The following is an 18,836-nucleotide window of genomic DNA, read 5'->3' on the forward strand; positions in this document are numbered from 1 at the left end:
CAGGTAGCATCTGGATGTCCAATCGAATTAGTTGAAAGGTACTTTATTGAGAAATTGTAGTCCAATAATGTGGTAGCCCATCGTTGTAGTCTATTAGCAAAATACACTGGGATACTCTTCTTGGATCCAAAAATGCTCACCAAAAGTTTATGGTCTGTAACCAAAGTAAAGCGACGCCCGTAGATCATTTTATGGAATTTCTTTACAGAATATATTATTGACAAAGCTTCTTTCTCGATTTGACTGCAGGTGTCAATGATTTAGATGCATAAGCGATAGTTTTCTGACTGCAATCAGGAAAAATGTGAGAGATCACGGCTCCAACGCCATAGTCAGAAGCGTCAGAAACCACGATAATGTCCAAAGATGGATTGAAATGGGTCAGGAGAAGATCTGAAGAGAGTAAAATTTAATTTTGGCAAAAGCAGCTTTGCATTCTAGTGACCAGTTCCATGCAATCCCTTTTTTTCGGGTTATTGAGAGGAGTTCGGGTGCGGTGTAACTCCAGTAAAAATGAGCTGTAATGGCTTACCAATCCAAGGAAAGAACATAGTTTTGACGTCTGTTGGAGCTGGCATGTTTTTGATGGCTTATATGTTCTCTGGGTCGGGTCGTCGACTTGTTTTGTCAAAATTGAAACCCAGATATTTTATTGACGTTCGGTAGAATTGACATTTTTCAGCTTGTACATGGATACCATACTGTTGGATCCTATCAAGTACAGCGATCAGATGTTGTATGAATTCATCCTTGGATGTGCCAGAGATGATGATGTCATCGATAAATGCTGTGGCCCCCGTTATGCCTGTTAGCATCGCATCCATGGTCTGCTGGAATATAGATGGGGCAGTTTTAACCCTGAAAGGAAGACGGTTGTATCAGAATAATCCTTTGTAAGTGTTGATTGTAAGGAACTCCTTGGAGTCCTCATCAACTTTGATTTCCAGGAATGCATCGGAAAGATCGATTTTTGCAACACAGGTTCCACCGTTTAACTAGGCAAACAGGTCCAGGTATTGGCAGGGGATATTAGTGTGTATCTAGTGCATTATTTAGTCCCTTGGAATAATCAGCACAGATGCGAACTTTGCCGTTTGCTTTTCGGACCACAACAATAGGGGTTGCCCATCTGGAGTTGTTTGTTGGTTCTATGACTCCAGCTTCTCTATGTTGAGAGCTGCATAAGAGACAAGACGTTTGAGTCTAAATATTGTTTTGCTATCTGCTTTCAACTTGAGAGTGGCTTTCATTTTTGTGCAACATCCCAAATCCTCTCGAAAAACATCACTGAACTTAGACTTAAGCGTCTGAATAAAATGCTTGTCAGTATCCTGAACTAACTTAAGAGAAAATGTGTTGAAGACAGATTCCAATGGGAACGTGAAGATATTGAGTTCTTCGATCCAGTCCAAACTGATCAGGTTTAGCTCAGTGTCTGTTACATAACAAGTTCCAGTGAACCCTCTGTCTTGGAAGGAAACAGGGCAATTTAGTTCCCCAGTAAGTTGGATATCATTTAACGCAAGTTATATATATATATATATATATATATATATATATATATATATATATATATATATATATATATATATATATATATATATATATATGTTAGATCTGCAAGATTCGAAATATTATATTTAATAGTACTTTACGACTGGGCTACGCCGGGCGTCCCTGCTGGCTTAGATAAATAATTTTCCAGTTTTAACAAAAGAACTACAATAACCTTTTCTCCACGTTAAAAAACGACTCTGGTGTCTAACTCTGTCCCGTGGGGAGGCATTGTAAATAGCTAAAATAATATCAGAGCGTCTCCATTTACGCTGGACATCTACAGAATGCAAACATCAATATATTACTTGTGAAAGACTCTCCTGTGGAATTTCCACAGGTCCCGATAGTAATAATAATAATGAAACTTGTTGTCACTCAGACTCCAAAGAACGCCACAAGGTGTTCTCAAAGATAAATCTTTGTTGATGGTCTGTGTGACACCTAGTGAGTAAATAATAAAGCAAATGCTATTAACATTCATTTATGAATATTAGCATTCATTTATGAATATTAGCATTCAGTTATTAATTAACGAATACTAAAAAAATATAAAAATTGAATAATTCTGTTTTTATATGGAGTTTTTAATTCACTTTTTAGTTTAAAAAAAAAACAATTTTTTAAAAACTTTTACTGTCGTCCCTACCTAGAGATGTTTCGACACATAATATTAGATGCTCCCATTCCAATACGTGTCAAACCGATTGACAAACAGTCGCTCATAGGGATGGGAAAATGCATCTAAATATATTTTCTTTCAAGTTACTAACGTTTAAATCAATATTTTATTAAGAGAAAATGAAATACGGAAACATAGTGACGTAGAGCATAAAATTAAAATATCATATTTAATGGCGCAGTTTTCTATAAGAAAATGGCGACTGCCAAAAGCCTCGAAAATTAAATGAAAATATTTTCAATAGATTCGAAACTTCTTTGTACATTAAATTACTACAGAAAGCAATTTTTCAATGTTTCATTTTCTCTATTCATTAAATTCTTTTTAAAATATTCATTCTTTTTGATATTGAACTCCATTTAGAATTCGATTTTGATCAATTATTATTGTTGTTGTTCCATTAGCTGCTCTCAAATTGAACTGTAAACCCATTAGAGGTTTGCCATGCTGACCTAAGATTCATTAAAATTGACCCGAAACACAGTTTTCCTTTATTTAATATAAAAAATAATCAAAAATAAAGAAATAATACTATTGACACGTAATCCGAAAATTGCTTGTAATGCTGTTTTTTATTTTGTTTGTTTTTTGGTTTTTATTTTATTCATTTATTTATTTTTATTTGAAAAATTTTAACTTTTTATAAATTTGTCTTTTTTAAGCATTTTATAAGGGTATACATGGTGCTTAAAGCTTTTATCTTATTATTTTTTACCTTTCCGTTTCTTTTGTAATTTATTGGTATAAGCCGAAGATATAGACTTTCTGTAAAAAGATCTGTACGTGAGTCTGTCACTAAACGCGCAGAATTAATGGACGCATCTTATTTTAGTTTTTTTTGTTTTTTTTTTTTTTTTTCAAGATTTTTATGAGAAAACATGCCCCCTCTCTCGGGTTTAAAATATGTTTTTTATTGATCTGCTACGCTTAGGTTTCGAATACTATTTCTGTCAGTCTGTCACATGAAAGTTTGAAATTAACGTGTTGTTGTTATATCAAGATAAAAATTTAAATGGCATTTTTATTTGTCTGTGACATTTAAGTTTTGAATAGTATTTTTGTTGGTCTGTGACGTTTAAATTTAAATAGCATTTTGTTGATCTGTCACACAAGTTTTAATTAGCATTTTATTTGATTGTCATGCTTAAATTTGAAATAACATTTTTGTTATTCTGTCACACTTTTTTGACACATTATTCTGTCACATCTTTTTGTCACACTTGAGTTTTAAATCGCGTTTTCGTTGGTCTGTCACACTTGAATTTGAAATACAATTTTTATTAGTCTGTCACGTTTAAGTTTAAAATACTATTGTTTGTCAGTAAAACATAAGTTTGAAAAAGCATTTTGTTGGTCTGTCACGCTTAAATTTTAAATAGCATTTTAGTTTGTCTATTATGCTTAAATTTGAAATATAAGTCTTTTTAGTCTGCCAGACTTAAGTTTCAAATACTATTTTATTAGTCTGTCACATTTAAGTTTAAAACATCAATTTATTGATCTGTCACGCTTATATTTAAAATATCATTTTCTATGTTCGTCACGCTTATGTTTAAAATAGCAATTTTCTTGGTCTGTCAAACTTAAGATTATAATAATTTTTTGTTGGTCTGTCACGCTGAAGTTGAAAATACCATTTTTGTCAATCATATTTAAGTTTGAAATACTAAAGTCGATCTGTGTTTGTTTGTCACGCATGAGTTTGAAATAGTAATTACATTATAAAACTTGTTAATTTAATAGACGTATCTTATTTTCGTCGTCCAATCTATATAAAGTTTTGTTCGTTAGTTAGTCTTTTTACACTTAAAGTACCATATGCTTTGATCTGTTAGGGTTAAATTTTAAATAATATTTTGTTTGATCTGTCACGCTTTAGTTGTAAATAACGTTTTCATCATTAAACGCATTGATTTAAGGAAGTCAAAAAATGATAGATACGGCGAATCATATTTACAACAATCTCTGACTATAGGTTTCTCCATCACGCTTAAATTCGAAACAGCATATTCATCGCTGAGGGTGGAGATTGAAAGAAAGCATGTTATTTTAGATACGTCCAGTCATATCTATAATAACATATGTCCGTTTGTCGGTTTGTCACACTTGAATTTGAAATATGTTGCGGACTGGTGGATATATTATATTATATATCCCCCAAAATAACATTTTATCTGCTGTCATGCTTCAGTAAAATTATTTTTTTACTCTTGTTTGCTTCGCACAAGGCATACTGCCACTTGAGCCACTATTTGGGATCACGTCTACAAGGAACTATTTTAGAAGATGGGCGAGATGTCTGTTTGCATTTTTTTTTTAAGTTTTACGATGAGGATTGATTATTCGCATTATTTGGAATCTTCGGACTACTGTTCTCATTTGCAATGATTTGATCAAAGCACAGTCCATTAAAGTACTTGCAAAACGGACACAGGGATGCAACACTATAGTGATGTGACAGAGATGTGAGCTTGGCCGATAGTGCTGGGCCTATTAGGTTTGAGACTCTTTCTTGAACCCTGTATAAGAATGATAAACTAGTGGTAGATGCACCAGCACAGATGTCTGGTGTGAGTCATTTTCTAGCACATAATGGGAGCCCACTTTCTTTGCGTCAAACTTGGTTAGAGTTAGGGCTAAGGTTGAAATATTTTTTAGTCACTCAAAGAAATAAAGTTGAAGAATTTTCTAAAAATCAATAAAATAAAGCAGATTCATTTAATAGTTTATGAAAAATTAATTAACCCATATTTATCACGGGTGAGCGTTTAATTAACCTTGACCTTGATTCATGAAAAAAAGGGGGGATGCTTTCTTTTATGGCGGTACTTGTGGACTGTTCAGCAATGGCAAAATAGCAGTTTTGTCAATCTGTCACGTTTAAGTTTTAAATAGTATTTTTACTCATAAACACGTATGTTGAATAGCAAGCCGCATCTTTGAAATACTTATCTTTGTTTTCTCCGGCTTAATTGATATGCCTGAAAAAATATATCTTTGAATTTAAATATTTTTTTAAGTTTCCATGAAAAATGGTCTTTATTTACTCAGAAAAAAACCTGGAATTAATAAATATATTCAAATACTAATTTTTTTTTTTAATTTCAAAGTAAACTATAAAAAATATATTTTGATTATATATATTATATATATTTTGATTATATATATTTTATATATTTTGATTATATATATTATATATATTTTGATTATATATATTATATATATATTATTAAAAATAAAACCATTTCGCAACAATAATTTCAAAGTAAAGATTATTTTCATGCAGAGTTTTAACAATAAACTAGAATTTACGTAAATATTAATCAGAAATGACTCTTCGTCGTTAAACATCGGTAAAACTTTATAAGACACTCTTTAAACGGACAGTGGAAGTCAAAAAGAAACTGTTTTATTTAAAATAATGATTTGTATGTTAAGTTTTCGTTATGGCGTAAATATTTTTGACTATTACGGTGTAAGGGGGAGTAACTCTAATTTCAAGACAGCTATATTGGCTTTATTAAAATGTTGTAGCGTCTGATTACGTTCATCTAAAGCTTTTTTTTAATATAAAGAAGGTAGTTAATTCGATTTCTGACCGAACTAATCTTACCATGAATTAATACGAGGGTCATATAATAAATAAGCTGAATTTTAAAATTAAACCGATTATATTTCTCACATAGGTTCTACTCTGATTTGAAGTGGTAGCATCTGCTATATTCTCTGACTTAAATGAAATGTATCAAATACAGATCAAATTTACAAAATATATGCAAGCACATTTAGCTACTTGTGCAGAATAAGGACCATGCTATCGTCGGAATTTTCAGGGCTGTTTATGTAAAACGTTAAAGATACCGAACGAAAGTTTCGTGATTTTATTTTTTTTATTTTTGTTATTTTTTTTTTCTCAATGAAAAAATGTTGTTATTTCGATAATATTTCAGTAACAATTATTTGAAACAAATAAAAACAATATTCTTTTGTTGTTTCAAAGAAGCTACAATGGATAAATAATAAATAATGTTTATGAAACATTACGAAAATAAAAATTCAAAGAAATAAAAAAAATTCAATGTAAAGTAAGTTTCATGAACAAATATATATTTTTTTAATAACGGAATTATACTCACTGTTCTAAGAGGGTAATTCTATTTTACTTAGAATTGTAAAAAGGAAATGATTTTTTCAAGTACTTCATTTAATGTAACAAAGTCTTTTTTATATAAAAATGCGACGATGAAATAGAAAACGATAACGTCAGGTAAGTAAATGATTGTACATAGTTATATGTACTTAAAAATAAATGGTTTTTGTTTTCCTTTTTTATCTTAATTATTTGATTATCTTCTTAATATTATTTAAATCTTGATCTTTATTTCGTCTTAGAATATCACAATATTTTTCTTTTTTCTTTTCCTCCCCACTTTGAAACTGAATTTTGCAAAACTTAATACAGAGAAGTAAAAATGGTCGCGATCTCTTATTTTATCTAAGTTGAAAACTAGTCGTCATTATCTTTTTTATTATTTTATTTCTTCTTGGGGGATCTCTGATTATTTTTCGATTTCTTATTCCCAAGAATACTGGATTATATCAGGGAGAATGTGTTATGTAAAATAGAAAATATCGTCGCTGTTTCTTTTAATAAAAATTAACTTAAATTGTTACATTTGTTAATTACAATTCCTTTGCAATTACCGTTGCATTTTCCTTCTTTTTTTATATATAATGTTAAAGATTTATTAATTTAATATCATAAACCTTTGTTACATTAAATAAAGTAGTGGCGCAGTGGATAGATAGGTTGGATCTCTATGGTTTCAGGTGAGCATTATGTTAAGATATCGGTTTCAATCATACCAAAAGCCGACCAGAGAATTAGTTGACCAAAACGTGTTGAGACAATAACTGTGGAAGGCAATAATGACTGAGGATCCAATTAAGAGACTCAGCATTCCAATTGTGTCGCGGTTAACCACGTGACGAAGGCCAGTAGAATAGTTAGCTGAACCGTCGTGAAACAACAACTATGAGGATAAGAGTTCATAAATAAAAAAAAAATCGGTGAAAAAGTCTCTCTTTGTTTACAAATGCTCAATAAAAATTACAATATCGTCGCATTTTACATATTATTTGATTTTCTATTGTAACTTACAATGAAATACACTTTTTGTTGCTATCAATTCCTTATTTGAAGTCTTGGTTTTGTTAATACAGTGAATATATATATATATATATATATATATATATATATATATATATATATATATATATATATATATATATATATATATATATATATTAAAAATTTTGACTCACGTTCAAAGAAACCTACATCTAAAATTTCAAGTGATTAGACGCGGAATTGCCAGAGGAGTTTGGTAGAGTCTGAAACGGTCAACTCTTTCAACTTTGACCTCTTGGCAAACAAATTTTCGCCCAAAACTCATTAAAAACCTTGCTGCATGTCTGAATACCCTTTATGTAAAATTTCAAATATTTAGACCAAGATTGGTTGAATAGTTTGCTAGAAATCGCAAAGGTAACATCTTTATAACTTTATTCTTTGGCAGCCATATTTTCGGCCAAAACACGATTAAAAGCTTGCCCTGTGTCTGAATACACTACGTAAAATTTCAAATATTTAGACCAAAAATTGGCTGAGTAATTTGGTAGAGACCACTGAGATCAAATTTCTTTTAACTTTGACCCTGATTTTGGTCTCCTTAACATTTATTGTTTTGAGCTCAAATCAAATTAAAAAGTTTGATCCATGTCCAAGTAACCTACCTCTGAAATTTCAAGTGTTTAGACCCAAAATTGGTGGAGGAATTTGATAGAGTTTTAAAAGGTCAAATCGTTGAACTTTGACCCTCAGAAAGCCAAATTTCTGGCCGAAAACCGATCAAAAAGATTTTCTGAACCCTCAATATTCTTTATGTCAAATCTCGAGTCTGTAGAGTATTTTGGTAGAGAAATATACACACACGGACACACACACACACACACACACACACACACACACACACACACACACACACCGACAATTTCACTTTTATAGATATAGAGATAGATGTCACTGTCATTATTATTATTATTATTATTATTATTATTATTATTTCTACATTTAAGATTAATATTAATATTCATTATTATTATTATTTTTGTGTTTATTATTATTGCTATTTTTATTATTATTGTTTATCCTAATATCATTTTCATCATTAGTATTATCTTTAATATTATCACATTTATTTTTTTATTATTATTGCAATTACTGTTATTTTTATTTATGTTATTATTAATTTTTTCATTACTATTATTATTATTATTATTATTATTATTATTATTATTATTATTATTTTATTTTATTTTATTTTACTATTATTTTATTATTATTTTTGTAATAATAAAATAATATTAATATTTTTGTAATAATAAAATAATAATAATAACAAAAGTAGTGATGGAAAAATTAAAGAAATAACTAACTTCCTATTTGAATTTAAAAGACGAAATAGTTCCATTTCCGTGTGAGGAAAACCAGTTTTTATGTAGACCATCTACTAGTTGGTCAGTTTTACCAATCTCAAGAACGATAGGGGCCTTCTATAATGTCTTAAAGTGACACAATGTTCAACGAGCAAGTTTGGGATGCGCTGCTGTACAACTCACGCTATCTACCGATCCAAGTTATGACAACAGGACCATTGCCAGCACCCTCAAAATGCAAATCCGGATGGTTAAACATTTGAGGGCACAACTAAATGGAGTTTCTGCCCACCGTTATGGTCTTTGGTGTTGTTTCAAGTGAAGGCCACATTATGCCAACTCACATCTTCGAAATTCGCTTGAAAGTCAACACCAAAGTGTACCTGGATGTGCTGAAGAGGATGGTGATCACCTGCTGCCATTAGCTGGCCGCTGACAGACACTGGGTGTAGCAGCAGAACTCAGCGCCGGCTCACAAGTCCAAAGTGATCCACTCTCTCACTCACCCCCTCCACCACTGACTTCTCTCACTGCCCCCTCTTCCCCCGACTTGAACCCGCTGGACTACTTCGTTTGTGTCATACGTCGAGAACATGACCTCTCACAATACGAAAGTCAGCCTGATCGCCGCCATCTGCAGAGTATTCACGAAGCTCCCGCCGGCGCTTGTGAAAAAGGCATGCTCCCAGTTCCGGAATCGTATTGAGGCGGTGATTGCGGCTGACCTTAAATTCATTAGCTAAAAACCTCCTTTGTTGGTATATATATATATATATATATATATATATATATATATATATATATATATATATATATATATATATTAATGAATGAATGAATTCATACGAATGAATGAAGAAATAAAGTTCTTATTTATATATATTTATGCAAAGTCGGTTCTCGAAGCCTTTACAAGTCCACATGAAAGTCCGAAGATCTTGTTATAAAATATAAATACGCGTTTATCTTTTGTTCCAGTATTCGAAAATCTCGTTAACTCTACTAAAAAGTGACACTAATCGATAGAAAAATATTTTCGTAACAGTCATGGTGCATCATCATTTTGTGCCACAAAAATCATGATGTTTATACAGACCTTCTTGATGTGTGATACTGTTCATGAAAGTGAATAAACCGAATTCTGTTCTTTTCTTTTATTCTTGTGTTTCCATTGTTTTTATTGTTCTTATACATTTTAAACATGTATCTTGGGTTCAATTTAATTTCACTTTAAAATTAGTAGATCGTAAAGTGAAATAAAATTGAATCCAACATACATGCTTTGTATTGCTCTATTAGTTGTTCCTCTATTGTTCATATATTTTGGTATGGGTGCCAAGACTTTCAGACCACTCTGTACAAATCCTTCCACCAAATTTTGCTCATACTATAGAGAAATGATTTAATAATTGAGAAAACATTTCCAGCTATACCATACCTTTATGTCATACCCTATCAAATGCTTTAAAAAAAGAAAAAAGATATATCTAGAGCAATTGCCCTAGAAAGGAAGCCTCCGTCAAGAAATTCGCTAATTCTATGAGATTTAACCATAGTCATATCTGCTGTAGATCTAGCAGAACGGAAACCATATTGCATGTTGCTAAGAAGGTTATTTTTGCTGAGGTGGTTGACTACTTCTCAATTTAATGCATTTGACTGTTTTTAAAGTGAAATTAAATCGAATCCAAGATACATGTTTTGTATTGTATTGGTCTATTACTTGTTTCTCTGTTGTTGAGAATAAATTACAACACAAAAGGGTTGATATGCCGTAAAACAAACAAAAAAAGGGTTGATATGCCGTAAAACAAAACCATAAACATAATTATGTTTATGGTTTTGTCTTATGGCATATCAACCCTTTTGTAGGATCAGTTATGTGTGTGTGATTCAATTTTAGCATATCCCCAAGTATTTAAAAGATCACGCAGCTCATGGTGCATCATCATTTTGTGCCACAAAAATCATGATGTTTATACAGACCTTCTTGATGTGTGATACTGTTCATGAAAGTGAATAAACCGAATTCTGTTCTTTTCTTTTATTCTTGTGTTTCCATTGTTTTTATTGTTCTTATACATTTTAAACATGTATCTTGGATTCAATTTAATTTCACTTTAAAATTAGTAGATTGTAAAGTGAAATAAAATTGAATCCAACATACATGCTTTGTATTGCTCTATTAGTTGTTCCTCTATTGTTCATATATTTTGGTATGGGTACCAAGACTTTCAGACCACTCTGTACAAATCCTGTATTGTATTGGTCTATTACTTGTTCTCTGTTGTTGAGAATAAAGTACAACACAAAAGGGTTGATATGCCGTAAAACAAAAAAAAAGGGTTGATATGTTGTAAAACAAAAAAATAGGCTTGATATGCCGTAAAACAAAACCATAAACATAATTATGTTTATGGTTTTGTTTTACGGCATATCAACCCTTTTGTAAGATCAGTTATGTGTGTGTGATTCAATTTTAGCAGATCTCCAAATATTTATTTATTTATAGCTTGTTTTTGTGTTTGCCTTGTCGACAGAGTCACGAATTCGCCGAATAAAACCCTATGCAAAGGAATAAAAGAAAAAATCGAAAATGGGATCATCTGTAGGCCTTGGGTCGCGACCTGTGATGTCTTCGGACAGAATCCTGGTGGCTGAGCAATTCTTCCACGTCGAATAGATAGAAGATCGAAGAGGCTCGATCCGACCTATCAGTTGTTTATCTCATTCCTTAATATCTACAAGTTCATCCTCAGCCATATTGTTCAATCTAATCCTTCAAATAAGCAACACCTTATTTCTTCTTGTTTTTCTCTCCGCAAATAGATATGAGAAGGTAGTGAATAAGGGTCGATAGTAGGGAGAACAAAGAATATTATCAATGCAAAGGTGTTGTTCCACTGTTTTATTGTTTTGCTGTTTTAATGTTAATAAACTGAATGTAGATATGTTTTTTATTGCTGTATTAATTGTTCCTCCACTGCGAGTAGATGTAAATCATCTTCCGGGCCACCTTGCGTGATACTATCGAAACCGCCCTCCTAAAAAATGTGTTAGGGAGTAAAAACAAAAAAAGAAAAGAGGAAAAACATAACAAAAGAGAGGAAATAAGTTTATCAGCAGCACAAAGTTATAGGAAGTGAGCTTAGTAGAAAAGCAATGGAGAAGAAGTTGCTTACCAAGGCACACAAAGCCATCTGAAATAGGATTGTTAATCAAGGTTTGCCAAGGGGCTGGGACAAGCAATTGAACATCAGGTCGATATATTTAGAGATAATTTATAGACAGTTTTTTGAATGACAGTGAATTTTGCGACATTTTATAACAGGAACAATTTACGGACAGTCTTGAGTTTGTGACAGTTGACGACAGTTTACAGTTTATGACAGTTAAACGCAGATTGATGATCGGAACGGCCTCAACAGAAGACGTAGATGTGGACGTAAGCGCTTAGATGGTTGTTTCCCTCGAAGGTGTCACATACACGCCCATATATATATATATATATATATATATATATATATACTTAAGTTTGTTTTTGAAATGTCGTTACTTTCAATGTATACCGTTTTCGTTTAACGGGTCTAGATTGTTATTTTAAAACCATTCACCGTTAATTTTGAGTTAAGCTCAATGTGTCTATTTAATAGGGACAGAGCATATATAGTGCAGAATAAACGAAAGTTATAAAAAAGAAAACGTGAGTTTTTGAATTTTCAACAAAATTTTGCACCATATATATATATATATATATATATATATATATATATATATATATATATATATAAATGTAACTCTTGGTTCGTTCGCAATTAATAGTCTAAAAAACCACTGGACGGATGGCTTCCTCGTTTTGGTATAATATGTTTACTATATCCATGTGTGTTTTTATATATTTCTTTTTAATTATAACGTTATACTAAATTTTTCTATGATGAATAGGTGGTTTTCTTTGTACCGATAGGCCTTTTTTTTTATTTAGGGACAATTATTTATTACCGCTTCCTGACACGTGACCAGTGTCTTCAATTTAGCGGTTTTCCTGCTAGATCTGGAGATTTCGTTTGCAATCTTGCGGGGAATTCTAGAAACCCTGGAGATATTTGGTACCAACACACCCGCAATTTTAGATTAAAAAATAAAGAAAAGCGCTTGAAAATACTTTAAAACATAAAATAAACTCATTCATGTAAGTAAAAAAAAAAAGTAGCATTTATTGCCTTTGGTAACAATTATTTATTGATTATTTGTTTTCTTTTTCACCTTTTTTTCGGCTAACCATTCTTAAATCTCGCTATAAAATCGATTTTTCCAAGTACATTTTAGGTGGGGGGCATTCCAACCTCCGAATTAAGTTTAAAATACGATCTAAGCAACCCCGCTTAATTTAGAAGTATTTAGTCGAAAATTGTAAAAAACAAGAAACAACAGCAAAAACAAAAAACTTATACCAATACAGTAGAATTTAATTATCTACCAACCTAAATACTTTTAACATGCTAAAACAAAGTTTTTTGTTTTTTTTATTTTTCTAATTTCAAAATATGTTGCACCATTATTGTGATGTTTAATTTGCAGTATATTTCAATTTAACTTTTATTATAAAAAGTTTGAGTTTATGATTTGTTTCCTGCAAAAAAAATACCCTCTCTGAAAAAACAGGTAAAACTAACTGATAAAATATGTAAGCCTTCTGGGGAGCTAACCGCTTCAATATAATTGCAGAAACATATAGTGAGAAAACACGGAACATTTTATATATTGAATATACTATATTTATAATTTTTTATGGTAAGAAGTTAAAATATGGAGTTTGTGGGGGGAGTTAGCGATTTTTGAAAATTTCAGATGATAAAAGTTAAAAATCTAGCGATTTTCTGGACATTTATTTCTCCTGATCTCGCGGGTTTTTTTAAATCTCAGTTGCCAATACTGCATCACTAAAAGGATATTTTGGTCTCAACACTACAGAATGTGTTTACAATATCGGTAAATTTTCAATGGGTTTAATCACATGATTATTGATAATGTAACCATGTGATTGAAATGTAATTTAAATTAACCACACGTGGTCGCTTTCCTATCAAATATTCATCGAAAAATGGTAGGTACAGACAAAATGAATGCCGACACTCAAAGTGTATAAACATTTTGACCCCTCCCTTTACTTAAAAATTCACCAAAAATCAGGAATTAACCAATTTTAATGAAAATTTCAGTATTTATCAAATAATGATCGCAGAATATAATGAACTAATTATTTTACTTAACTCTTAGTGAAAATGTTTTATTTTGTTTAAACAAAGAATACCTTTACTAAATTTATGGTTTTCAGTAGTAAATAAAAACCGCAAGAATTTATTTTTGCTTTTCTTATATAAATAAAGCATCGTAATTTGTAACAATAAAAAATAATTTTTACAGTAACGTTACGAAAAAAGCCCCTCAAGTCCGTATTAATGAATTCGATATAACTCGAAGAAAAATGAATTTCTCGCATACTATTCAGGAAATTAAAGATTCAATTAGATTCCTATTTCAATCACCTAAATTATTTAGGGTGAAATGAGTTTAGGAATTTATAGCCAAACCTAATTTTTTTTTCTTAAAAAAATAGCATTAATACAGTAATTAAGGTAAAATTTGCATAGAATGCTCTTCTTTACGGTTGTTGTAAAAATGGAACGGAAATTTACCTTTTAAATTCGGTACATTTTTACATTACGTCCAACTCATCGTTCACATTCGGCACGTCAACTTTTATAGCTTTTCGGGTATGCTGGCAAGGTTAGGGGTGTCTATTCCGAAAGCCGTTCTTAACATGGGTAGATTGGTAGGTGTGTCAGAAATTTCGTGAAACATAGTGAATAATTCCACCCCGTCTTTCCAAGCTGTAACTCCTCGAAAAATGTAACTCAAGCCCTAATTTTTTTCAAACAAAACAAACAAACAAACAACGTGTTTTTTTTAAGGTTTTAAACTTCGGACTTTATAGGTAAATTTCTAAAAAAACACTACTTTTTTGTTTTAAATTTGAATATATTATTTATTGACCTTTTCTTTTCAATTTGTGACATATAACACTTTGGTGAGTAAATTATTTACTTTTTAATAGATATTTCAAAATGGGAGGCGTGAATTATTCGACCTCCTGTCTTTCCAAGCTTATAACTACTCGAAAAATGTAATTCAAGCCCTAATTTTTTTTTCAATTAAAGAAGCAAGGACCAAGGTTTCATTAAAAAAAAACAAAAAAACAAACAACGTGTTTTTTTAAAAAGTTTTTAAACTTCGGACTTTACAGGTAAATTTCTAAAAAAAAACACTACTTTTTTGTTTTAAATTTGAATATATTATTTATTGACCTTTTCTCTTCAATTTGTGATATATAAAACTTGGGTGAGCAAATTAATTATTTACTTTTTAATAGACACTTGAAAAGGGGGGCGTGAATTAAAAAGAAACATTTGTCTAAAATATTATATTCGGTTTGTTGGAAAGAGCATAAAATTTCACATTGACCCTGAAAATATCGTAAAAATAGAATTAATAGAAAAATTTTGCTAGATCTTTTAAAGTTTAAAAATTGAAAAATATTAAGTTCGTAAAATTCATTACTGTTTTTAAAAATATATATATATATATATATATTTCTATTACTTGTAAAACAACTTTAATAGTTTATTTTGGAAGTATAATCCATAAAGAAAATAAACAACCCACTTTTAAAAGAGAAATTACGAGTTTTTTATATTTTATTCGCAGTTTCGTGATAGGGGTGTCAAAAATTCCTACAAAAATTCTGATACATCTTCTAGATTGGAGTGTTTATTCGTTGTAAACGTACCCGACAACCTATAAATGTCGACATTTCCAATGTGAATGGTAAGCTGGACTTATGTAAAAAATAACAAAAAGACATACCAAACTGACTTTTTCGTTTAAAAATGGAATTATTTCCCTTTCGTTATTTACTTCTTTTTTTTAATATTTTGTGTTTTATATACATAAAGTACAATTGTTGAATGTTACTGTTTTGATTATATTCGTTTGGGGGGCCACAATTAAAAAATTAAGAAAGATTAAAACGAAGCGAAATTTAAGTTTCCGTTCCATTTTTACAACAACCGTAAAACAACGCATACTCAGCAAGTTTTATCGTAATTTATAAGTATAATGTTGAAACACTAAATCAAGATTTTATTTATTTTTTTTGCATAATTAATGATGGAAGTATTTTTCTGTTTATTTTCTGAACATCTGTTAAAAAAATAATTTGTACATTCTCTTTAAAAAAAATCAAACTTTTCTCTACTTTCACATAACTATTTACAGTGTTCATGTAAAGCATTCATCTGTTCTTTTTATAATAAAAATTCCGTTTTCAAAGAGAAACGTTTACTGCCAAATTTCTTTTTAAAAAAAGTGCAAGTTTTCCTGAAAAAAAAACTTTCACCTAACAATTTATGGTAAAAAATTAATCTTTTTGGGGGGAAAAAAATAACAACTTTTATTGATTAAAAAAATTGCAAAAGATAATAAAAGTAAATAAACGAACAAAATGCAATTTTTCTTGAGGAATGTGTTCCATTTTAACAAACTGAGCCACAGCAACGCGTGGCCGGTTACAGCTAGTATATATATATATATATATATATATATATATATATATATATATATATATATATATATATATATATATATATATATATATATATAATGTGTTAGAATCTTTTCTTTGTCTCGAGTTTGTGGCTTGAGTTGTTTTTTTTTAATAATTGTAAACTAGTTCTCGCCAACTCAGCAGTCGCTAATGTGAGAGACAACAACACACCAGAAGAGAAAATGAAAAAGAAAACCATGGAGGTTTTCAGGCGAACTAGCACCTTGTCTAATATCTGTACAGTATGCAATGATGAGTTTTATTTTCTTTTGATTGATGTTATTTGATTCTTTTTTCACATTTTTTTGTATATATTTTATATATTACTTAAATTGACAACTCTTCAGAATGCATTTTGCTCAAATCATACACCACCTGGATTCTAGGCTAATAGAAGTTCAACGCCGTCCAATTCTTAATATTGTCCTTTATGACAGGATACGATTTTGGATGAAGGGAGACCGATTTATCTTTCGACATGGTTGAAAAACCTTTAAAAGTACTTTCAATTAAAAGCCGAACGATTGGTATTTCGACTAAATCCGAAAATAAGAACAGTGATGAAAAATCATTGTTTTCTAATGAATTCTTGCATGATATGTCATAATTTTAACATGGTACACGGATATTTTCCTTCTAAATGTTTATATTACTTTACAAGTGAATAAATGTCGATATAAAATTAATTCAATGTGTTTCCATATTCCACTTTCAGGCTGTGTTCCATGTTGAATACGTGTCGCGAAAGTCCCGTGGGCAGAAGCTGAAAACGAAAGTCTGCAAAAAGATACCGAAAGGCTTCAGCACTTTGATTAAGCTTCGTAATCTAAACAAATGGTCTCTGCCGTGTGGTGACCCTTCTTAACCACAAAAAAGAAAGCGGCTAACGATGTGGGTCGTATTGTTATTATTTTTTTTTTTAAACGGCCAGAAATGAATTTGAAGAAGTTTCCCGAAACGTCATTCCTTTCTTTCAAGTTTCGTCGCTACATTTCCTCCTTTTCATTTATCCCTTGCTTAGTGTTTCATGTGCTCTCTCCCTCGCTCTCGCTCTCTCTCTCTCTCTCTTTCTCTCTCTCCCTCTCTCTCTCTCTCTCTCTCTCTCTCTCTCTCTATCTATCTATCTATCTATCCATCTATCTGTCTGTCTGTCTGATTGTCTGTCCATTTCTCTATCCAATTCTCTTTCTTTGTGTTACAGATTGAGAGAAACATATCTTTTAATATATAGATATGTGTGTGTAATTATTGTTATATAAGGTATACATTAATGTATATAACTTTTCAAAGTCGGATAAAGTCGAACCAAGACTGCAAAAAAACTATCCATGAAAAAGCTCGATATCTTTTCAGGTGAAAATATTAAATAATATATAGATAAGATTCACTGAAAATAAATAATATATATATGTGTATATATATATATAAAAACATATATATACACACACACATATTATTTTTTAATTACTTAATTAAAAAAATATATCTATATATATTTATATAAAAAATATCTATATATATATTTATATAAAAAAAATATATCTATATATATTTATATATATAGATATATATATATAAGCATGGCGTCCACATTTGTCAATATATGTATATATATATATATATATACATATATATATATGTATATATATATATATATATTGACAAATGTGGGCGCCATGCTTATATATATATAAATATATATAGATATATTTTTAATTAAGTAATTAATATATATATATATAAATATATATATATATATTGTTTTTTAATTAAGTAATTAAAAAATTAACAAAATAATTAAATTAATTGATTATTTTCTCCTTACTGAAAATTAAACAATCATGACATTAAAAAGTTCAAAACATTTAATTTTAAAAATATGGACAAAACATCGATTCAATTATATAAAAATAAAAATGTGAAATATTCTAAATCATGATACAAGTGGACACTGCACGTTATATTCAATAAATAGTACACAAGTCAAACAGTGACCCTGAATCATAACGCAATAAAATACAACTTATATGACATAATTATTATTTTGTAACCATTCTCCAAAACTTTCACAACAGCAAATATTATTGTGATATTGTTGAGATATGGTAATGTGGAATTTTTAGACTATCATTCCAAAGTATTTATTATGTCTTTAATTTTATATTCTACTAAGTTTTAGTATATTATAATATATATTATATTATATATATATATATTTATATATATATATATATATAAATATATATATATCATTTTATCCTTGTACAGTAATCAGAAGTTCATACATTTAGGCTCGTACAAGTATCGTCACTTGAGAATTTATTAATTAAAGTTTCACAATTAGACGATCAATGGAACTGCATAAAACGTACACATAAAACATGTTCATAATTTATTATTATTATTATTATTATTATTATTATTATTATTATTATT

General features: G+C 30.0%; 1 protein-coding gene across 1 annotated transcript in view; it reads left to right on the forward strand.

Moving 5' to 3' along the window:
• Positions 1-17,279, forward strand: part of LOC145254905 (uncharacterized) — a 535,560-nt gene extending 518,281 nt beyond the window's left edge. The window contains exon 5 of the mRNA XM_080113846.1: positions 17,116-17,279. Within this exon, the coding sequence (XP_079969972.1) occupies positions 17,116-17,265 (150 nt within the window). The 3' untranslated portion in view covers positions 17,266-17,279. The remainder of the gene's footprint in view (positions 1-17,115) is intronic.
• The last annotated feature ends 1,557 nt before the right edge of the window (positions 17,280-18,836 follow it).

This window comes from Euprymna scolopes, chromosome 30, assembly GCF_053919585.1.
Source record: "Euprymna scolopes isolate OS-2025 chromosome 30, ASM5391958v1, whole genome shotgun sequence".
Classification (NCBI taxonomy): domain Eukaryota; kingdom Metazoa; phylum Mollusca; class Cephalopoda; order Sepiida; family Sepiolidae; genus Euprymna; species Euprymna scolopes.